The following is a 23096-nucleotide window of genomic DNA, read 5'->3' as shown; positions in this document are numbered from 1 at the left end:
ACCCTCACCCAAACTTGGGTCTCTGGGAGCCCCTCCCACTGACTCCCACCCACCCCTGATCCAGAGCCTATGGGTGTGAGCCAGCCTGTGACACAGGATGTTGGGCCCCACCCCAGTGCCAGCTTCCTGTCCCCTAACTCTTAAAGGGGCCATGGCAGCACCTGGATGCCTCTCTAGAAAGATATGTTCTGTGAGCATGCTCAGTGCATGCGTGTGTGTGTGTGCATGTGTGTGTGTGTGTATACATGTGAGTGTGCCCGTGTGCTCCTCTGCATTGAGACCAAAAACCCTTTACAGTAACTGGGGGCAGTGAAGGCCCCACAAATCTCCCGGTCTCAGCCACAAAGCCTCAGAGTCCAGCATCCTGGCGTCACCAGGGCCAGAGGGGCTCCAGGCAAGCAGACCTGTGGGGGAGGGGAGGGGAAGGACCCCACCCCCACCCACTGCTGCCCCTCACTCCTGTACTGGGATGAAGCATGTGATCTTCACCCAGAAGCAGGTGAGGTGGAGGGGGAGGGCTCCCAGGAGCCCTCAGGAAAACTCATCTATTAAACCAAGGCAAGAAAAATTTCAACATAAAATTTTTCTCTGCCCTTCGGCCTCCCCCTCCCCTCTGGTGTGCACTGAGCATCTGTGCTACGTGTTAGCCACGCTCCCCAAGGGCAGAAATGCCTGAACCGCCATAAAGGTGAATTTTCCCTGTGCAAGCCATGTAACTCCTTAGACGATAACACTACTTACTCACTGAGCACCTGGCTGATGTCAGTAAGTGTGTTACCAGCATTCTGCTTATTTTACAAGATTCTTGTTTCTCTTTAACAGATCTAGGATTGAGCCTGTGATAAAAAAAAAATAACGGTGACTAGATTCCTCCAAATGATTCATGTAATATATGGTTTCATAAGATCCATGATTATAATAGTGTGGCTCTAGATACGGGAAGAAGCAACAGGAGGGAACCATTTCCTGTAGGCTGAAGAGGCTAGTAAGACAGATGGGCCAGAGGATTAAGGCTCATGTTGGACTTCCCTAGTGGTTCAGATGGTAAAGAATCTGCCCTCCACGCAGGAGATCCAGGTTCAATCCCTGGGTCAGGAAGATCCCCTGGAGAAGGGAAACCGTCCATCCCCATGACCTCTGCCAAATATGCTTGCTGGTGAACATGTTTCTTGTCATAACATGATTCCGCCGAAACTTGCCTGTGGTCCAAGTCTCCAGTGATGCTTGTCAGAAACACACATTTCAGGCTTTCCTGGTGGTCCAGTGGTGAAGAATCTGCCTGCAGTCACATGTTCGATCCCCGGTCCAGGAATATTCCACATGCCTCTGGGCAGCTAAGACTGTGGGCCACAACTACTGAGCCTGTGCTCAGCAACAAGAGAAGCCACCACGGCAAGAAGCCAGCACACTGCAATTGGAGAGTAGCCCCCACTCAGCACAACTAGAGAAAGTCCACACAGCAACGAAGATCCACCACAGCCAAAAATAAAATACGCAAATAAAAAGAATTTTAAAAAACCCTGAGGGATGGGATGGGGAGGGAGGGGGGTTCAGGATGGGGGACACATGTACACCCATGGCTGATTCAATGTATGGCAGAAAACACTACAGTATTGTAAAGTAATTAGCCTCCAGTTAAAATAACTTCATTAAAAAAGAAACACCTGAACTGCTTCCAGGCGCCCCCACAGTCTGAGGTCTCCCAGACTCCCTTGTTCCTGCGCATTCCTTGACTTTCCACTTCTTCAGAGTCCAGCTCAGCAGCCCGAGTGGTCTTGCCCTGTTTGGAGAGCTTGTGTTTCCTTTAGAGAACACAAAATCCTTTCTACTGGACCTACAGAGAGGCTGACCCTAAGCAGGGGAAGGGGAAGAGGAAGCCCAGAATGAGAGAGAGGAGGATTCTACGTCTATGGATGGATCCAAAGTCACATATGGTCCTGCCTCCTGTTAAGTGGCCCGACAGCTCTGGTCTGGTCCCCCAGGAATGAACCTTGAGTAGTTGGAGAGCCCAAGAAATCTGGTATCTAGTTTCAGTTCTACCACAGAACAAGTCACGACCACAGATGAGTCTTGTCCCTGATCTGAACCTCAGTTTCCAATTTGTAAAATGAGAAAATTGGACTAATGTGGTTTTTAAGCTGTGTTCTCTGGAGCCCTAGGTTTCTGATGAGGCAGTGGGCTTTCAAGGTGGTGTTGACCTAACCTAGCACTTTCTCTAAACAGAGCAGCCTTGCCTGAATCAATCTCCTACTCAAGATCTCATTTGAGACTAAGATTGGAAAGGTTGAAAACAACCCATGTACTCATCTTTAGGATGCTGTTTAATAAGCTAAGTTACAGACAGGAGAGGAAATACTATACTGCTGGAAAAATATAGGGATGCTCTCAAATAATGAACGTAAATATATCCAGGATATGCTAAGTAAAAGGAGTAAGATACAAATCTACATGCAGTATGCTATTTTTTATGTAATAAAAAAAGGAAAAAACATAAAAATAAATACAATTGTATTTGCTTTATTTGTATTAAGAAGCTTGAGAAGGACTCTGGAGAGTTTAGCGGAGCAGTGGTCCTGGAGGGGTAGGAGAGATGAAGGGAGAGTGGATGGAGCCACAGGTAAAACCAGGTTTCTCAATGTGTGGCTTTTTTAGAATATCTTTATTTTGAAACGTAAATATATTATCTTTTTAAGAAAACAAAACTGAAGTTTGAAAAAATGCATCAGGTGGAGAAGGGTCAGGGGAAGGATGGTGAGCAGATGGTCTCCATGTTCTCTGCAGCCTTGATGGACAGACTAGGGGAGGAGCTGAGAGACGCCCACACAGGCCTTTCTCCAAAGGCAGGGGGAAGCGAGGTGACTTAGGTCCAGGGATCTGGGGCGGTGGGGGGCACTGCGGCCTCCAAGCCAACCTACTTGGTGACCAGGGCCTCCTCCAGCCCTTCAGCACACACATTTGATGGAGAAGCCCCTAGTGCCCAAGCCTCAGGCCCTTCCCTTGCTCTCTGCCTGGCCTGGGCTCCCTGTCTCCCAAGGCAGCGGCCAGAGGCTCCCTCCTCAGCCAGCCAGCCAGTCAAACCTGGGATGGGACTTGTGCTGCAGCAGAAGAAGGGATTTGATTTGTCAGTTCCCTACATGATTAGAAACTTGCGAGCATCTTTTCCTTTAATAGTATTCAAGTAGTAGACCTATCACTTAATCCATGTATGACTTTGGCCAAGTTATTCAACCTCCCTGTACCTCAACTTCCTCATCACAAAGTGAGCAGAATAACAGCCCCTACTACACACAAGATCATACATGCGTAGCACCTAGAACAGTGCCTGGTGCCCCAAGAGCCCCGATAAGTGCCGGCCACTGTGTCACTTGGTCCTGGTGCTCGGCCGTGTGACGGGCAATCACTCAGGGAAGGTGAGGAGCTCTGTCAGGTGGGGGAGCTCAAGGAGGAGGATGCTGAGGTCAGACACGAGGCGTCTTATTCCAGCATCGGGTAAGAATGGACTCATCCCTCCCTCCTTCCTTCTTTCCGTCACTCCATCCATCTCCTCACCCACTGGAAGACACCAGGGCCTGCGGCAAGCTCTGGGAATAATGAGATCACAGTGGAGCAGCCCTGACCTCAAGGATCTACAGGAGAGTGAGGAGGAGGAGAGAGAAATCCAGCCAGCACCACCACAGGTGTGTGGAGACCCAGGTAGGTCAGGGGTCCAGAGGGCCCTCAGGAGCGGCTCTTCCTTTATTAGGACCAGTGGTGACGGTGCTGTTCATGGGTCCCCACCTCCCCCAGCCCGATGCTGGGCACCCTGTCTATGGGGTCTCAGTCCCCTTCTCAGCCCTTTGATGGACGGGACCCTGATCTCACAAAGGGAGACACAGAGCCAAGTGGGCTGACTGAAGCTGGGGTCTTTCTAGAGCATCAGCCTGTCCTTCCCCGTGACGGGGCTTCCTCCACTGAGAGCTGGCTGTGCAGGAGGCAGAGGCCTGGGGTGAGGGCGGGGCCACAGCACACACTGTCCTCTGGGGTCTTGACCCTCACCTTGGGGCCACCTAGGAGGTAAGCTCCCCCGCCAGCTCTTCCCTCCCCTGGGGCATCCAAGCCCCAGAGCCAGAACCAGGACTTCAGGTTAGAGATTTCCTTTGGGAAAGCTTTTCCTCTGGGAACCCTGGCTCCTCTTCTTTCCAGGAAGCCTGAAGCCCTGGAAGGACTCAGGCTGGGAGTCACGGAGCCTGGGGGTCACCTTCTAAGCCAGGCAGCACTACTGCCTCGGCTGCCCTGAGTCTCAACTCAGCAGCTGATGAGGGCATCTAGAGGGTCCCTGGAGCTGCCCTCCATTCATGTTAAAGACCCAGCCCCTCACACTGCCTGCCAGAGGGTCCCTCAGGCTGGTTCTACCTGCAAGTCAGTAAAATGGTTCAAGGGCTCCACCTGGTGGCCACTCACAGCCAGACAAGCAGCTGCACCCAACAGGTTCCAAAGTTCATTAACAATCAGCAGAGGTCCGGACTCCAAAACGTGGGCAACAAGGTAAGGGAGAATCCAGAGAGGTCAAATTGCACTTCCCCCTCGCCTTCCCTAGCGAGGCTTTCAGAGGCCAGTGGCACAAACGGGAGGCTGCCATTGTAAAACAGACTGAAAAGAAGCCCCGGAGTTTGGAGTCGGATGGGCCCGGATTTGAATCCTTGGGTTTAACCTCACCTGGAGCCCCTCATCCCTGCAGTGGGCTATTGAGGACACATCCAACAGGGCTGCGCCCTCTCTCTGCATGAAGGCAGCCAAGGGACTTGGAGAGGGTGAAGCTGGACCAGTGACCATAGTCCCCCTAGTGGTACACAGCCCTTAGGCCAGTGGCTCATCCTTGGCTGCACAGCACAGTCGCCTGATGTGGGAAGCGCTTCTCAAAGCATGGTCCCTGGATCAGCACAAGACATCAAGGGGGTACTTGTGGGGAATGCAGATTCCTGGGTTTCCCCCACCCAGCCAGGCTGAATCAGAAACTCTGGGATGGGGCCCAGCAGCCCCCATGTGATGCTCAAGTACCAGGGTGATGAAAAGGTACCTTATGTGACTTGAATGTCTTATGCATCAGGATCACCTCTGGAGGTCAAAATACTAACAGATACCTACCTCACCCCCACGCCCCACCCCAACCCCCACATCCAGGGATTCTGGTTCAGTGAAGCTGAAGAGGGACCCAGTCAGGGATTAAAATAACAACTCTGCAGATTATTCTACTGCACGACGTTGGACCTGGGTGTTATCCTCAGGAAACCGTTCCCCTTTCTGGGCATAAATGCAGCTAGAAAGGCAGGTGGAGGTAATTAATTGTATTAATTGTCACATGGACTTCTTCTCAGACTCGTAGACTCGAGACGTTCAGGAAACTGACACTCCTTAACACAGACATCCCTTAAGTGACGGGAACACTTGAGCCCCCATCCCAGTTCATGCTCGCTGCCCTCTCAAGTGCCGGGTGGGATCCACCAATGCCCGGCTCAGAGAGAAGAAAGAAAAAGAGGAGGATCCAAGGGAGTGGAGAAAATATAGAGCTATTTTATTGCTAAAAATGTATTTTACAAAAGCAACAGAGTTTTTGTTCCGAAGAGACAAAAGGCCTCTTGTCCTCGGGGAGGGGCTGGACTCCACCAGGCGGGCAGCCCTCACTGCTCTCGAATTCTCCTGGAGATGCGGTAGAGCTCCATGGCTGCCCTGGCGTCCTCCACCGAGCTGTGGCCCAGCACGCTGTCCTGCAGATGAATGGACAGGGGATGAATCCAGGCGCCATGGGACCCGGGCCTTCCCTGCTGACAGCCTGAGCCCAGGGCTGAAGCGGGTCAGGGTGAGTCTCCATAGCCCCTGATACACAGGCTCAGCTGGTGGCTGGAGCAGGCCAGGCTTCAAGCAGTTCTCACAGGAACTGCTTGGGGAACATGGACACAGATGTCTCCAGAGTGCTCCTTGCTCAGCACGTTGAGAACAGGGCTCTTCAGTGAGGCCAGGAGCTGACACTCTGTCCTCGGTCCCTGGTGCCACAAGCCCTGTAGAGGGGCCCAAACTCACGCCCATCCCCTGCCTCCTGCATATTCCTGCTCCCCAGACAAGCTGCCCCCCAATTCGCAGACTGGGGCTCAGGCTCTCCCCTCCCCAGGCCCCTCTCTCCTGCCTCCTCTGCTAAGACACACCTGCACCCTCCACTCAGACTTGGTATCCTGCCTGACCCTGTCCTCCATCCCTGCTCAGGACACCTGCCCTCCCCGCTCAGATGTGTTGATGGACAGGTCACAGGCCTCTCTCCCTTCAACCAAGAGTTTCTCAAGGGCCGGCGGGACCTTGCTCTCCCAGGTCCTCAGCCTCTGGTCCAGCCTGGCCCCAAGCAGGTGCTTCTTAAACATCCGCTGAGCCCAAGTGGCCGCAGCTCCTAGTGTCCAGCCAGCCTCCCTGGGCCCTTCCACCCTGGTGAGCTCCCAGCACACGCCTGCCCCCGCCTGGGGCTCAGAGTTAGGACCCCAAAAGCAGTATCAGCCGCGGCCTGATGGGCTCTGTGTTTAATCGGTGCGGCTCCCTGGGGACACCCGAGGTCTGCACTATACAGTTTCCCAAGGTGGGCTGGAGGGTGAAGCCTCAGTTACCCACAGGGAAACTGGCCTACCTGAAAACAAACTAAATCACCTTGATGGGCTGCCTTCCCTTCCCTGGCCCTCGGCCTCACCCTACAGGCTTCCCAGGTCAGCGCTCAGATAGACGCGGTGCCTGCCAGACAAGCAGCCCGCACCTTCTCAGAGCACACAGCCTCTCAGGACTACGTGGGGAAGTTGGGGTGAGCAGAGCATCTCTGGGGCCACATATGTGCTCTGGAGGCACTGGGGGACTTTAGAGTCCTGCAGGGAAGGCCAGCCCCCCACCCCCGCCAGGTAACGGGGTGGCCCTCACCTGGATGCGCCGCCCGAGGAGGCGCTGGCTCAGCACGCGCAGGGAGACCCGCCGGCAGTACTGCAGGCCGGCCTCACGCCACAGCTGCCGGTCGGCGGCCGTGTCGTAGATGGCGTAGCTGCTCATGTTCTCCTTCAGCGCCTTGAAGTCGTGCTTCAGATCGTGGCCCACCACCAGCTTGCCCTTCAGCACCTGCAGGATCTGGCGGGGAAGACACAGGCCCCACACGTCACCCAGGGCCCTTCCAGGTGGGTCTGGGACAACGTGGTGCCATCAAGGGGGCTGGCCTGGAGCAGCCCCTCCTGGACTTGCTGTGTGAGCATGAGCAAACCACCACCCCTCTCTGGGCTTGGGACATATCTCTCAGGGAGTGAAAGAGGCTGGAGCAGGCCCTTCATCACCTTCAACAGTTTAGTTCTGCCCAAAGGCCTATTCCAGCTTCTTTGGTGGTTGCCTTGGGAGTTTCCCTGGTGGTTCAGACAGTAAAGAATCTGCCTGCTAATATAGGAGACCGGTTCTATCCCTGGGTTGGGAAGATCACCTGGAGAAGAGAATGACAACCCACTCTACTTTTCTTGCCTGGAGAATCCCATGGACAGAGGAGCCTGGGAGGCTACAGTCCGTGGGGTCACAAAGAGTGGAACAGAAGTAAGTGACTAACAGTTTGTCCCATGAGCCAGGCACTCGCCGATGTTCATCACATACATTATGTTATTTAATCCTTTCAACAACCCTCTTGTGGCAGATGGAATAATAGCCTCCCAGAGATGCCCACTTCCTAATCCCCAGGACCTGTAAACATGTTACATGGCAAAGGGAAATTAAAGCTGCAAATGAACTTCAGGTTGCTAATCAGATGACCTTCAAAGAGGGGCAGTTTCTGAGACTTCTCTGGTAGTCCAGGGGTTAAGAATTCAACTGCAGGGGACACGGGTTTGATCCCTAGTCCAGGTACTAAAAGAAAGCCCACATGCAGCAACAAAGACCCAGAGCAACCAAAAGTAAAGCTAGGGAGAGTTTTTGGATGATTCAGAGGGGCCCAGCATAATCCCAAGGTCCTTATACGTGAAGGTCCGAGAGATCTGACTTGAGGACTTGACGGTCTGTCTCTGGCTGTGGAAGTGGAGGAAGGGGCTGAGAGTCAGGAACACAAGAAGCTAGGAGCTGGGAAGGACAAGGAAACGAATCCTTCATCAGGCCTTCTCCGGGGTTTCCCTAGTGGCTCACAGGGTAAAGAATCTACCCACAATGCAGGAGACCCAGGTTCGAGCCCTGGGTCAGCAAGATCCCCTGGAGAAGAGAATGGCTACCCACTCCAGTATCCTTGCCAGGAGAAGTCCATGGACAGAGGAGCCTGGTGGGCTACAGTCTACATGGTCACAAAGAGTCGGACGTGACTGAGCACCTAACACACATCAGAGGCTCCAGAAATTAATACAGCCCTGTGGACACTTCAGTCTCAGAGGAATGAGACCCCATTGGGTTTCTGAACCACAGAACCGTAAGATGATAAATCTGCATTATTTTAAACCACCCAGTCTATGGTTTTGTTATAAAAGCTGTAGAAAACCAGTACAGCTATGAGGGAGGGCTGTGTTTAACTGAATTTTGCAGTTGAAAACCACTGAACTATCAAGAAGTGGAGTAATTTACTCAAGGTGATTCTGATGATTTTTAAATATTTGCAGATTCCTTGACACTCCTTTCAGAACAGACAGAGCCTAGGACTTCCTTGGTAGTCTAGCGATTAAGAATCTGCCTGCCAATGCAGCGGACATGGGTTCGATCCCTGGTCTGGGAAGATCCCACATGCTGCAGAGCAGCTGAGCCCAGGCGCCCCAACTGCTGAAGCCTGAGTGTAGAGCCCGTGCTCCACCACAAGAGAAGCCTGTGCATCACAACCACAGAGTAGCCCCTGCTCATCGCAACTAGAGAAAGCCCACTCAGGATGCAGGAATGAAGAAGATCCAGCTCAGCCAAAAATAAGCCAAATTTTTAAAAGAAAAGGAAACATGCCATCTGATTCCCTTCACCTTGAATATGAGCCAATCTGTCTGATGTCTCACCGGTCGATGGAGCCAGTGTCCCAGGATCCCTGAGTCACCCTGAAACCACCATGCTGCAGAAACCACCCTGAGTTACAGAGTTGTGCCCAAGGAGCCCCAGCCACACGACAGGTGGATGAGTGACCCACCCCGTGATTCCAACCCCAGGCTGGCCAGGTGCCTCAGCCGATCAGCTGTCCCTGTCCGAGCCCTGCCCAGATTGCAGATGTGTGGGTGACATAAATACTGACATTGTTTGGAGCACTTGGTTTTGGGGTGACTTGCTAAGCATCATTCGATAACTGGGACAGTCACACAGGTAGTTCATGGCAGGGCCAGCCCTCAAAGCCAGCGGGCATGGCTCCAGTGCCTGCTTGTCATACCGTGTTATATGGAAGAGCCTCCTGCTCCCAGCCTCTGCCAGCACCCTGGGCAAGCTGCAGGGGTCGACCCGGAGAGTGCCCCAGCCCAGTGCCCTGCCCGTGTGCCCAGGCCACCCCTCTTGCTTCTGTTCTCACCTCCTTTCCCATGGTGGCCAAATGGACAGCCTCAGTCACTGGCCACATGGAGGCGTCACCTTTCCTTCTCTTGGCTGCCCCTGGGCCTCCAAGGGACAGGGTTGGGGTGGGTGCTTGGGGCAAGCTGTCCTAGGTGCAGTCTGGGCAGCAGCTCATAGCCATCTCAGGCCCACCTTGGATAGCTCTTCAGCAGCCTTCATCTCTTCCTCTGTGCCCAGAAAGGAACCTCTAGGTGGCTAACACCCTCCAGTGTCTTGCTTCTGCTTCTAGCTGCTTCCCCAGACATCAAGTGGGACCTTTGACTTGCTCCCCCTTGTGGCCACTTTGCAGAAGAGAAGCCGAGTCTCCCAGAAGTGACTTCCTGGCAGTCCAGTGAAGAATCCACCTGCAATGCAGGGGATGTGGGTTCGATCCCTGGCTGGGGAGCTGAGACCTCACACACTATGGAGCAAATAAGCCAGCATGTGTCAACTGGAGAGACCACCCACTGCAAGGATAGATCCTGGATGATGCAACAAAAATCCTGCATGCCGCAACTAAGACATGATGCAGGCAAATAAGTAAATTTTTTTAAAAGTGAGGGGACCTGTCCACAGTCACAGCACTGGAGACAGGGTGGGTCCATCCCACCATCAGCCCCTCCATTACTGAGGTTTTGTTGGGAATGGTGGCTCAGGCGGTAAAGAGTCTGCCTGCAATGAGGAGACCTGGGTTTGATCCCTGAGTTGGGAAGATCCCCTGGAGAAGGGAATGGCAACCTGCTCCAATATTCTCGCCTGGGAGAATCCCCTGGATAAAGGAGACAATCCATGGGATCACACAGAGTCAGATACAACTGAGCAACTAACACTTCCTCCAGACAGACCCCTGCCCAACCTAGGGACTGGAGAAAAAGCTCCAAGAATGAAGCTGGGCCACTCCTGAGAGACATCAGTGCTTGTCACACTTGGGCTTAGGGATCAGCTAGTCAACCTTACCAAAATCTGGATTCGACTGGGGGATTCTGCCTTTCTAACAGGTGGTGCGGATGCTGGAGGTCTGGGGGCCCCCTGAGCAATGAGGGCACACAACCTCTGAGCAGAGGCTGGAGGAGGACGCTTTGTGTGAAGGAAAGGGCTCGGGCAGCACGCAGGGGATGGGTCGAGGCCCAGGGCCAGGGGATGTGGCTGTGCTGGGCAGCTGGGGGTCACATACCTTTCCTTGCTGACATCTTTTATGTTTCTGAGCAGTGGGCCTATTTTCTTGCCTAGGAGATGACTCAGATCTAGTTCACACAAGCCCTGAGGGGGCTGTGACATCCCAGAGTCAACCGCAGTAGCCGATCCCAGGCTAAGAGGGCCAAGTCATCGTGGGATGTATTCCCGGGAAATTCATCACTTCCTGAGGGTCCCCACAGGGGGGGCGGGCATGGTTACCTTCAGGACCATGAGACTCATCATGAAGTGGACAAGAAGTAGAAGGATGAAGAGGCAGGAAAAGGAGGAGACCCGTCTCTTCAGCAGAGAGATGTCAACTCTTCAGGACAAAGATTCTGGGACTTGCTGTGTGGTCTCGGGGAGGTCAAGGACCATCTCTGGGTTTCAGTTTCCCTCTTTGAAAAGGGAGAGCCTGGAGAGGTGAGCTCCACGGACTTTTTGAGGCAAGGCAGAGAGGGAAATCCAGGGTGGTGTGGAGGTGAGCTGGCAGGGCCTCCGGGCTATGTGAGCTGCTGGCTGCCAACCTGCCCTGAATCAGTGTCATGAGGCAAATGTGTCCAATGCACTGGGTGGAGGCTCAGGTTCCTGGAAAGAACTGGAGGGGGTGGGGGAAAGGGACATTCATCCATCCGTTCTCATTGCCTGGCTTTGGGTCAGGTACTTTCCATACCTCATCATGAGGCCTCACAACAAGAGTGTTCTTAATGTCATTTTACAGTGGAGAGGGCTGAGGATCAGAGAGGGTAAGAGGCTTGCCCAGGTCACACAGCAGGTGAGTTGACTGCTGAGATGCCCTGTCCAGACCTGCCTGAACCTGTCACTATCATTACAGTTGTTATTATTGCCATCTGTTGAGAATCTAGGGATTGTGTTAGTATTATTAATTTCAGAGTTGAACTTAATAATTTCTGTTTGGAGAATAGAATAGATATATGAATGGCTAGGGCTTCCTAGCCCCAGGTGGCTCAGTGGTAAAGAATCTGCAAGGAGACACAAGAGATGCATGTTCCATCCTTGGGTTTAGAAGGTCCCCTGGATGAGGAAATGGCAACCCATGCCAGTATTCTTGCCTAGAAAATTCCATAGACAGAGGTACCCGGAGGGCTATGGTCTATAAGGTCGCAGAGAGTCAGACATGACTGAGCGGCTGAGTGCACACACACACGTGTATGGCTGAGGCCCTTCACTGCTCACCTGAAACTGTCACAACATTGTTTGTTAATTGGCTATGTGTGTGCTCAGTCGTGTCTGACTCTTTGTGACCCTATGGACTGTAGCCTGCCAGGCACTTCAGTCCATGGGATTCTCCAGGCAAGAGTACTAGAGTGCATTGCCATGCCCTCTTCCAGGAGATCTTCCCTACCCAGGGATCAAACCCGGGTCTCCTGCATTACAGGTGGATTCTTCACCAACTGAGCCGCTGGGGAAGTCCCATTAATTGGCTATACCCCAATATAAAATCTGTGGAAAATTCTGAGAGAGATGGGAATACCAGACCACCTGACCTGCCTCTTGAGAAATCTGTATGCAGATCAGGAAGCAACAGTTAGAAGTGGACATGGAACAACCGACTGGTTCCAAATAGGAAAAGGAGTACGTCAAGGCTGTATATTGTCACCCTGCTTATTTAACTTATATGCAGAGTACATCATGAGAAATGCTGGACTGGATGAACCACAAGCTGGAATCAAGATTAATGGGAGAAATATCAATAACCTCAGATATGCAGATGACACCACCCTTATGATAGAAAGTGAAGAACTAAAAAGCCTCTTGATGAAAGTGAAAGAGGAGTGTGAAAAAGTTGGCTTAAAGCTCAACATTCAGAAAACGAAAATCATGGTATCTGGTCCCATCACTTCAGGGCAAATAGATGGGGAAACAGTGGAAACAGTGTCAGACTTTATTTTTGGGGACTCCAAAATCACTACAGATGGTGACTGCAGCCAAGAAATTAAAAGACACTTACTCCTTGGAAGGAAAGTTATGACCAACCTAGATAGCATATTCAAAAGCAGAGACATTACTTTGTCAACAAAGGTCCGTCTAGTCAAGGCTATGGTTTTTCCAGTAGTCATGTATGGATGTGAGAGCTGGACTATAAAGAAAGCTGAGCACCGAAGAATTGATGCTTTTGAACTGTGGTGTTGGATAAGACTCTTGAGAGCCCCTTGGACTGCAAGGAAATCCAACCAGTCCATCCTAAAGGAGATCAATCCTGAGTGTTCATTGGTAGGACTGATGTTGAAGCTGAAACTCCAATACTTTGGCCACCTGATGCGAAGAGCTACTCATTTGAAAAGACTCTGATGCTGGGAAAGACTGAAGGCAGGAGAAGGGGACAACAGAGGATGGGATGGTTGGATGGCATCACTGACTCAATGGACATGAATTTGGATAAACTCTGGGAGTTGGTGATAGACAGGGAGGCCTGGAGTGAAGTGCTGCAGCTCATGGGGTCGCAAAGGGATGGACACAACTGAGTGACTGAACTGAACTGAACAATGCAAAATAAAAACTTAAAAAAAAAAGTGATGTAATAACCCTAAATAAAATATCATATAACAGAAAAAATTAATTAATAATTTCCACTGCTGAACCCATGACAGCCCTCAGTAAAGATTTCTGATTCCAGAATATGGGTCCTATAAGGTGGGGATTATCATAGCATCTTACCCACAGGGACAGGGGGTGCTGGGTGGTGTGTACCATGCCACTCATTAGGGGAATGACAGGCCCAGGTGCAGGAATCTGCCCGCATCCTCTTTCCACCGTGTTTCCCCTCTAGTCCAAGTATTTCCCAGATGGGCCTGATCAAAAAATCACCGGGGGCCCTTGTTAAAAGACAAGAGGGCGGGGCCCTACTCGAGACCGGCTGAAGCATCATCACCAGGAAGAGGCATTAGCAAATGTTCCAGGGTATTCCTCCCATCTGCTGAGTTTGGAAATGCCGGCTCTGATGTCTGTCCAGCCCCTCAGAGACCGCTGCTCCCATCATGCATCCGTCTTTCCATCTGTCCATGCATTCATGCCTGGGGCCAGGAGAGGTGATCATAAGGCACTCTGAAGAATGCTGCCCTTGTGGAGGTCCCCTACTCTGATCATCAGGAGTGGCCCTGGACCCGCTCTTTCTTCCTGTCCCCTGCCAGGCTCTCCGGGTGTCCTGGCCCCCAGCTTGGGTCTGCTTCCCACAAGGCTGCTTAACCCATGGAAAACCTGGATGACAAAGTTGTCCTCCTTCACCTGGCTGAGCCCCAGAAAGACATTCCAGGTGTGGGGACCCCAGCAGGGTCCTTGACCCAGGCAAGGGCTATGTCACTGGTACAGCTGAAACCACTCTGCTCACAAGCCCCCGTGGCTTCCTTCCTTTCTGTTTCCCACCTAAACTACGATGACTCACAAGGTTCAGCTTCTCTATGTGCGAACTCACAGCATCATTCTCATTCTCCAACCCCAGGCATGGGGTGGATGCTACTCACTATACCAGGTTAACATTAGAAGAGCATTTATTTACAAAAGTATGTCACAGACTCCCTGGTGGTGCAGTAGATAAGAATCTGCCTGCCAATGCAGGGGACACAGGTTCAATCCTTGCTGCAGGAAGATCCTACATGCCGTGGAGCATCTAAGCCCATGCGCCATACTGAGCCCCCACGCCTAGAGCCTGCACTACACAACAAGAGAAGCCACTGAAGCGAGACGCCCACACACAGCAACGAAGATGCAGTGCAACCAGAAATAAGACAAATAAATAGAAAACTTAGGGTTTTTTAAAAAGTGAGTTACCAGTTATTGACCATCATCATTAGATTAAAACATGAGTTAAAAGAGTGTTGACAGGCTTCCCTGTTGGTCCAGTGGTTAAGAATCTGCCTTCTAGTGCGGGGAACGTGGGTTCCATCCCTGGTTGGGCAGCTAAGATTCCACGTGCTGAGGGGCAACCAAGCCTGCGAGCCAGAACCAGAGAGACGACCATGCACCACAATGAAGAGTCGTGTGTCTCGACTCAGAGCCAAGGCAGCCAAATAAATAAATATTTCATTTAAAAAAAGAGCATTGACCTGTCAGGTGAGAGCTCTGAATCTGGGCACTGAGCTGTAACCCAGCCTGCTGTGTGTCCTTAGCAAGTCACTGCCCCTCTCTGGACCTCGGTCTCCCCACAGGTTCCCTCCTATGCTGACAGCCTGGCTTATGGGGCTCTCTGTAGACCAGGGTTCTCAAGCTTGGAACTACTAACATTTGGGGCCCGATACTTCTTTGTTGTGAGTGTGTGTTCTGTGTGTTGTAGGATGTCTAACACCATCTCTAGCCTCAAGCCATTGGATATCACTGACAGTTTTCCCCGCCTCACTTACGACAATCAGAAACGCCTCCAGATGTTGCTAAAAATGTCCCCTTGGGGGCAAAATCACGGTGCACTGAGAACCACTGTGTTAGATAACAGTCAGACCTACAGGTGTCAGAAGATAACAAGGCAATTACCTTGCATTATAAAAGCAGTGTCGGAACTTCCCTGGTGGTTCAGTGGTTAAGAGTCTGCCTTCCAATGCAGGGAACATGGGTTCGATCCCTGGTCAGGGAACTAAGCTCCCAAATGCTGCAAGGCTACCAAGCCCACGTCCCACAACCACTGAGCCCAGACAACCTCCACTACAGACCCTGAATGCTCTAGAGCCTGTGTGCGCCTTCAAAAAAAATACCACATGTGACAGCAAAGATCCTGAGTGCAGCAACGATGACCCAACACAGTCAAGTAAACAAATATTTAAGATAAATAAATAAAAGCAATATAACACCATTACAAAAACTAAAAAAGAGAACAGTGTGAGGGAGGTCCCCTTGAAACTTCGGTGCCTTGCGGCCACATTGCTCCTGGGTGTCCAAGGTGTGCTAGCGGGCTTAGCGGCTCATCGGAGCCCGCCTGGCTTCTACGACCTGGTCGATGGCTCACTGCTAGCCTGGTCCACTCGCCATTCCCATGAGAGAAAGAGACAGGTTGGTGAGCCGCCTTTGGAAAATGCCTGCAAGAAACCTCGACTCACCTGAGAGGTGTTACCTGGCCTTGTGGGTCTGATAAATGGCTAATAGACTTCTGCCCTTTGACGAGTCCCCGCATACATCTCGGGTTCTATGAGCCTGGCCTTTGGGATTAAAATACTGAGGATGACGAGTGGGGTCAATGTGTCTCGATGTCTTCGTTCATGAAAACAAACGACGGGGGCTTCTCTGGTGACTCGGTGGCGAAGAATCTGCCTACTAGTGCAGGGGAAACAGGTTTAATCCTTGATCTGGGAAGATCTCACAGGCAGCAGAGCAGCTAAGCCCGTACACCACACCTATTGAAACTGTGCTCTGGAAGCCGGGAGCTGCTACTACAGAAGCCGTCTCACCCTAGAGCTCACCCGTGCACTGCAACTAAAGTGTAACCCCACTCGCCGCAACTGGAGAAAAACCCTTGCAACAGTGAATTTCCAGCACAGTCAAAAATAAATAAATAAAAATTTAAAAAAATATATATATATATAGAAAATGATGGCAGTTGCCTTGTCCCTCAGCTTCACCCTCATGCTGCACTGACGCTGTGTGTACACCAGGCACAGAGAAGACTCTTGAGAGTCCCCTAGACTGCAAGGGGATCAAACCAGTCAATTCTAAAGGAAATCAACCCTGAATATTCACTGGAAGGACTGATGCTGAAGCTGAAGCTCCAATACTTTGGCCACCTGATGAGAACAGACGACTCGTTGGAAAAGACCCTCATGCTGGGAAAGATCGAAGGTAGAAGGAAAAGAGGGCAACAGAGGATGAGATGGTTGGATGCCAACATTGATTCAGTGGACATGAACTTGGGCAAACTCCTGGAGATAGTGAGGGACAAGGGAAGCCTGGCGTCCTGCAGTCCATGGGGTCAAGTCGAACACGACTTGATGACTGAAAAACACCACCAGGCTCTTAGCATTCACAGTTAAGTGAATCCACAGGATTCACACACTGATCACAGGATTGGAACATCGCAGAGGAAGTCCCGGGGACAGAATTGGAGTCTTTGCTCCTCCCCTTCCTTGGACAGTCTGCTCAGCCTTGTGTCTTAGTTTGCTCATCTATGAAATGGAGTGATGAGACTACCTTCCAGGCTGTGGTGGGGAGTAAAGGTAGTGGTGTGTTGAAAGTGCTTAGAACAGGGCCTGGACACCTTGCTGGATACACCTGCGCTACTTTCTCACATCACCCCTATGTCACAGAGAGGTTTAGCAACAAGCCGGAGGACATGGGGCAATCAGGAGGCAGAGCTGGGACTGGACCCACATCCAGCTAAGTCTGAAGACACTGTGCTTGCTCCCTGCCCCCTGCATGTATTACTGCATCTTGACAGCAAAGGCCAGCATGAAGGCAGAGGCAGTTCTGGTCCACGCAGCTGCCAGGACTCCTGTGCATGTTAAATCACCTCAGTCGTGTCCAACTCTTTGTGACCCCATGGACTGCAGCCCACCAGGCAAGAATACTGAAGTGGGGTGCCATGCCCTCCTCCGAGGAATCTTCCTCCCAACCCAGGGACTGAACCTGCATCTCTTAGGTCTCTCTCCTACATTGGCAAGCGAGTTCTTTACCATCCGTGCCACCTGGTAAGCCCCAGGACTCCTGAAAATCAGTTCAACTCCAGTCCCAAAATATTCTCAGGGTACCTGTTATGTTCAAAGCACAGTCTCCAACCTGGGGTAGATAAGATACCCTGCAGGAGCTGCAGAGCTAGGCAGACCCATGTGGGGGGTAGGAAAGCTCTAAAGCGTGCTGTCTCTGGGACTTCCCTGGCAATCCAGGGGTCAGGACTCTGCACTTCTACTGCAGGGGCACGGCTTTGATCCCTGGTCGGGGAATTGAGATCCTGCATGCCAAGAGTGTGGGCTATAGCAAGGAGGGTGAGACTCCCATGTGGATAGAGTCGGGGGTTGGGAGGGTGAGGAGAGAGGAAGAGCATCACACAGGACTCCCCTAGCCTGAGCCTGCCAGGACGGCAGTATTTCTAGGGGAAGGAATGGGGAATGGGAGGGGGATGGGATAGGGCTGAAGTACTGGGGGGTGATGGCTGAGCTGAGAGAGATGCCAGAAAAAGTAGGTAGGTGGGGTTTGGGGGACCATGGATGTTGGGTTAGGGGGACTCTAGGCAGCGGGCAGCCTTTGCAGGTATTTGAACCAGGGGGTGGGGATGAGAGTGGGGACTGTGATCTGAGCCAGGCCTGGGGAAGTTCCTCTGACAGCCGGGTAGGAGAGATGAGCAGGGAGCTTACCCTGTGCAGAAAACGAGGACCAGAATCTAAGCCTGCGGTTCTCAGGGGAAGTTGCAGAGGGGACTGGACGTAATATTTGAGTTTCTGCCCTGCCCTCTCCAGGAGCGGAGCACATGGAGTGACAGTCAACCCTGAACCAGGCACTGTGCTTAGAACTACAGACCACATCGCCACACCCAGCGTTCACAGGCCAGGGAGGACACACTAGCTCCTCCTTCACTGGAGAGACAATAGAGGCTCAGAAAGCCTCAACAATAACTTGCCAAACCTCACACCAACCAGTGACCGAGCAGGAAACGCGAACCCCAAGGTGGGTCCCAAGAGCTGCCCTGCCTTTAATCCCACCTCCCTCCTGGCACGGCTGTGAGTGTGTGTGTGTGAGTGTGTGTGCTCAGTTGTGTCCAACTGTTTGCAACCCCATGGATTGTAGTCCCCAGGCTCCTCTGTCCTTGGGATTTTCCAGGCAAGAATACTGGAAAGGTAGCCATTTCCTTCTCCAGGGCATCTTCCCGACCCAAGGATTGACCCTGTGTCTGTTGCGTCTCCCGAATTGGTGGGCGGATTCTCTACCACTGGGGACACGTGGGGAGCCCTCTTGAATGGCTATTAAGCGCCTACTCTGGGCAGCACTCTGTGTTACACACCGGAAGGGCATCATCTCCAGCTGAAAAGCAAACGCATTTCAACACCAAGTGTGGATGAGGACCGAGCTGTCCTGACTCCCAGTCCGGTGCCTGAGGGCCTCCAGGGAACTGCATTTCTCTGCCGCCTCCTCTCCCCTGCTCGGGACTCTTCTGCCCCTTCTTCCACCTTGGGGTGGGGAGGGACGGGGAAGGAGGAGCAGAGATGCCATGCCGCCCACCTGACTGCTCAGTGGGGATCTGAGTATGGGCAGCTCCACGCAGGGGCCCTGGGCCTCCCATCGGCCCCAACAGCCCCACCTCTCCTTCGTGCTGCCCTCCCCTTCTTGTTCTCGGTCCTAACAGTTCCTTCTTGCCCATCCTCCGGATGCTGCCGATGACTAAGATCCTTGCAACTGCTCCTCAGTCTCTCTGACTCTCCTCTCTACTGTCATCTCCTTCCTCACTCCCATCCAGTCTCCCCAGCACCCCAGTTCAGGTTTTCCTGACGGTGATTTTGATCCTGCCATGCTCTCGCTCAAGAACCTTCAGTGGCTCCCTATGACACACTGAGTTGCAGGCACTGAATCCTCCCACAAACAGTACCAGCCTCGAGCAGCCTTTCTAGAACCACCCTGATGTACTGTGGGCTCCTCTGGGCTCCGTAGTATCCTGTTAGCAACTCTAGAACACTGCTGTCCAATAGAAAGAAACATAACGTGAGCCACGTGTGTAATTTTAAATCATCAGCAGCCATATTTTAAAAGTTAAAAGAAATAGGTTAAATTACTTTCAACATGTTTTATTTAACCTAACATACCAAAATATCATTTTAACATATATTCCATGTTAAACATTATCGAGGGATTTTATGGTTCTTTTTTTAATTCAGGTCTTCATAATCCAGTGCATATTTTATGTTTACATCTCAGTTCAGACCAGCCACTTTCAGTGTGCTCACTAGTCACAGATGATGCTCTCTTGGACACACAGGTCTAGAGGTTTTGAGCCTTTTACATTCTATTTATCTGAACTTGTAAGAGATACTCAGTGATATGGGTTGAATATGTTCCCCCTCAAATCCACTTGTTGAAAGCCCCAGCCATCTCAAAATGTGACCTTTTTGGAAATGGGTCATGGAAGATGTTATTGTCATGATGTCATAATGGAGTATGTTGGTTCTGTAACACAGGGGTGCCCAACTACCAGTGCGTTGCCTGTTAGGAACCAGGCCACACAGCAGGAGGTGAAAGGAGGCTCAAGCAAAGCCTCCCCTGTATTTACAGCCACTCTCCATCACTCACATTACCACCTGAGCTCTGCCTCCTCTCAGATCAGCGGTAGTATTAGATTCTCAGAGGAGCGTAAACCCTACTGAGCTTGAATCATCCTGAAACCATCCCCCCAGCCCCATGGAAACATTGTCTTCCATGAAACCAGTCCCTGATACCAAAAAGATTGGGAACCACTGCCCTAACAAATATGACTGGTGTCCTTATAAAAGGGAAATCTGGTACAGGGGCATACACAGAGGAAGAATGCCACGTGAACATGAAGGCGGAGATTGGGGTGACATTTCTCCAGACCAAGGACCATCAAAGATGGCCAGCAGGATAAGAATCTGCCTGCCAATGCAGGGGATGTGGGTTCAATCCCTGGTCGAGGAAGATTCCACATGCCACAGAGCAACTAAGCCACAAATATTGAGCCTGCAGCTACCACACCAGGGCGCTGGAACTACTGAAGCCTGCGCGCCTAGAGCCTGTGCTCCACGCCAGTGAGAAAGAATAGCCTGTGCACCGCAACGAAGACCCAGAGCAGCCCAAAATAAATGAACAAATAAACAGATGGCCAGCAAACCAACAGAGGCTAAGAGAGAGACGCAGGTCAGGTTTTCCCTCCTCAGAAGGAGCCTTCTGACACCTTGGCTGGGAACTTCTAGCCTCTAGAACTGTGAGAACAGACATTTCTCTTGTCTAAACCACTTTGTGGTACTTTGTTTCCGCAGCCCTAGCAAACCAACATTTAGTTCAGACACTCTATTTCCTCATCTGTAATATGGGAACAAGGGAAGAATCCTAACAAGTAACAGGTTTATTCTGGTGTGTGTGTGTGTGTGTGTGTGTGTGTGTGTGTTTTGGGCATGCCACGCAGCATGTGGGATCTTTGTTCCTTGACCAAGGATTGAACCTGCACCCCCTACACCGGAAGTGCAGGGTCTTAACCACCGGACCACCGGGGAAGTCCCTAGTTAACGGGTTTTTAATACTTCTATAGGCGCTCTTTCCAAGCCCTTTCTCAGTCCTCACAATAATCCTGTGAGATTGCTACTGTTATCACTCCCGTTGGGGAAATGGGATACAGAGAGTTCAAGGAACCTGCATAAGGTCACTTAGCAGGTAAGGGGCAAAGCCAGGATTCAAACCTGGCCCTCTTAGCCCTGACCTAGCAGCTGCAGAGGACGCTCCTGGCAGGCTGCTTTGTGAGGCGTGAACGAGCTCCCGGATGGAACTCGGGGAGCATCCGCTGAGTAGCCAGTGCTCGGGAAACAGTGGCTATTGTTGTGGCCTCATCTCTGGCACAGGGAGCGCGCACATGCGCAGTGCGTGGGACTAAAGTGAACCCTGGGCCTTTGTGTTCTTCCTGAACTTCCCCAAATTGAGCTCACCTTCCCAGAAATGACTAAACCCTGGTGCCGCTTCTAGAGAGGCTGAGTTTCCTTTTCACTGAGTGATTCAGAGAAACAGAAAGTAAACTGGAGGTGTCGCAAGTTGGAGGGCAAGAGGACTGGGAGGCTCTGGCACGCCCCACCCACCTGGAAGAGCGGATGGCCTGTGGGGGTCTGGGAGCAAGCTCTCCCGGGGGGCTCAGGGAGGGGCCCCCTCCCGGTAAGGGCCTCCAAAACCCACCCATCCCCTCTTCCCCTGCCGGTCTCCCTGGAGGCAGCCAGTGTAGGGGAGAGAATGGGGAATCTAGTCCCCAAATCAGTGTGCAGGGGGCATCAGGCAGGACGGTGTCCCCATCATGAGACCAGCAAGGTGGACTAGATGCCGTGAAGGCTGCTCCTAGAGGCGAGCCTACGGTTGTCTGATGTCTGATCCTTGGGGATGCGATGGCCACACCAATGGGTTTCTCACGCCCTGGCTGGTGCGGGGGTGGTGGGGAGTCGGACGTGGCTGGAATTACAGGTCACAGGTCAGCACCCAGGGGAAGCACCAGAGGAGCGTGTATATGTGGGCGTGTGCGTGTTGGCCCGGCTGGCATCCAGCCCTTCGCTTACCTCCAGCCTGGCCACGGCAAACGGGGTGGCCCCCTCCATGTTCCGAGCTGTGATTCCACTGACCGGGGTCCTGTAGTCAGTGATGTCACCCTCGGGCCGGATGAACTTGTCGTACAGCACGGAGCCGTGGTAGTCCACAAGGCTGCAGCGAGCCAGGCCGCTCTCCCGGAAGGGCCCCAGCCCCACCATCTCACAGTCCATGGCTACCACGTCCTCGCTCCTTGCCATATTCCACCAGGACCCTCAGATGTGCTGCACGGGGCGGCAGGAGAGCCATCATTCGAGAGGCCGGCTGAGGTCCCAGGCGTCCTCAGCCACCTCCCAGGCAGCCTACACCCTCTGCCCTGCCCTTCGCCACAACCACCTGGCGCAGAGAGAAGCTGGCTGCTTGCCACCCCAACCAGCCTCTTCACTTGGCGATCCCATGGCCTCTCCCGGGTCCTGCAGGCAGCCTCGGGATCAAGATGCCCCCCTCCCACCACCACCCCTGGCCACCACCCCGGAGAAACGTCTGGAAGCCCCCATCCTGTCCCCCACTCTCACCTGCCTGCCTCTCTGATGCCCCTTTCTCAGCTACTGCAGTTGCTCTTAGCAGTGACTCATCTCTGACTTCAAGCCGGGAATCCTGACCCTGTTTCAGTTTCTGGTTTGCTATCAAGTGAAGTCAGGGGCGGAGGCCAGGCACGTGGGCTGGGCTGCCTCATCTCCCAGGGCTGCCAGCCTGTCGGGAGCTCCGTAGCCTGAGTCAGGACTGACGAAGCTGGCCACTGGCTCTGTGTCTGGGTGTCCCATCTTTCTTTGCCCCTGCCCCTCCACCTACTCCCTCAAGCCCGCCCCTCCTCGGTGACACGGCTGATGTGAGTGTTGTAGATTGCAACATCTGTCTCTTGTTTCTCACCCTCTGCTTCGAAAAGAAACATCCCCGGGACTGGAGCCTGCAGACGGTCCCACAACTTCTGGAGCCATCACCAAATCTGATGCTCTGTGAGGTCTTTCACAGGGGCAGGGAGGACTGGCTCTTGGGACACTGAGGTTACTCACTGGGAAGGGCAGGAGAAGGTTGGGACGCAAGGAGGGCTAGCCCCCACCGCTGACCCAGCAGAGGCAAGGAGGCAGTGAGGGAGCCCTAGGGCCTCCACCAGCTCAGGGGTGTCTCAGAAATGGTCATGTCTGCCTTTGAAGGGCTCTGCCTCCAGCTCTGCTGACACTGTTTGAGGACAAGGA

General features: G+C 52.6%; 1 protein-coding gene across 1 annotated transcript; it reads right to left on the bottom strand.

Moving 5' to 3' along the window:
* Positions 1–5530: 5530 nt before the first annotated feature.
* Positions 5531–22497, bottom strand: ISG20 (interferon stimulated exonuclease gene 20). Its single transcript, XM_027957054.3, has 4 exons — positions 22416–22497; positions 21873–22124; positions 6928–7128; positions 5531–5744 (listed from the first exon to the last, which is right to left on the bottom strand). The coding sequence occupies exons 2-4, from the start codon at positions 22098–22100 to the stop codon at positions 5658–5660; spliced, it is 516 nt and encodes a 171-aa protein (XP_027812855.1). The 5' UTR covers positions 22101–22124; positions 22416–22497; the 3' UTR covers positions 5531–5657.
* Positions 22498–23096: the final 599 nt, after the last annotated feature.

The sequence above is a fragment of the Ovis aries genome, chromosome 18 (genome assembly GCF_016772045.2).
Source record: "Ovis aries strain OAR_USU_Benz2616 breed Rambouillet chromosome 18, ARS-UI_Ramb_v3.0, whole genome shotgun sequence".
Taxonomy (NCBI): domain Eukaryota; kingdom Metazoa; phylum Chordata; class Mammalia; order Artiodactyla; family Bovidae; genus Ovis; species Ovis aries.
Note: the sequence above shows the minus strand (reverse complement) of the source record. Positions and strands in the feature narration are given on the sequence as shown.

What these genes read in the sequence shown, in the direction of transcription:
- ISG20 (XM_027957054.3), bottom strand. Translation starts at nt 22,100, where the DNA reads ATGGCAAGGAGCGAGGACGTGGTAGCCATGGACTGTGAGATGGTGGGG. An exon ending in TTGCCGTGGCCAGGCTGGAG is followed by an intron (nt 7,129 to 21,872) that starts GTAAGCGAAGGG and finishes CTTCCCCGCCAG; the next exon opens with ATCCTGCAGGTGCTGAAGGG. An exon ending in TCCTCGGGCGGCGCATCCAG is followed by an intron (nt 5,745 to 6,927) that starts GTGAGGGCCACC and finishes ATTCATCTGCAG; the next exon opens with GACAGCGTGCTGGGCCACAG.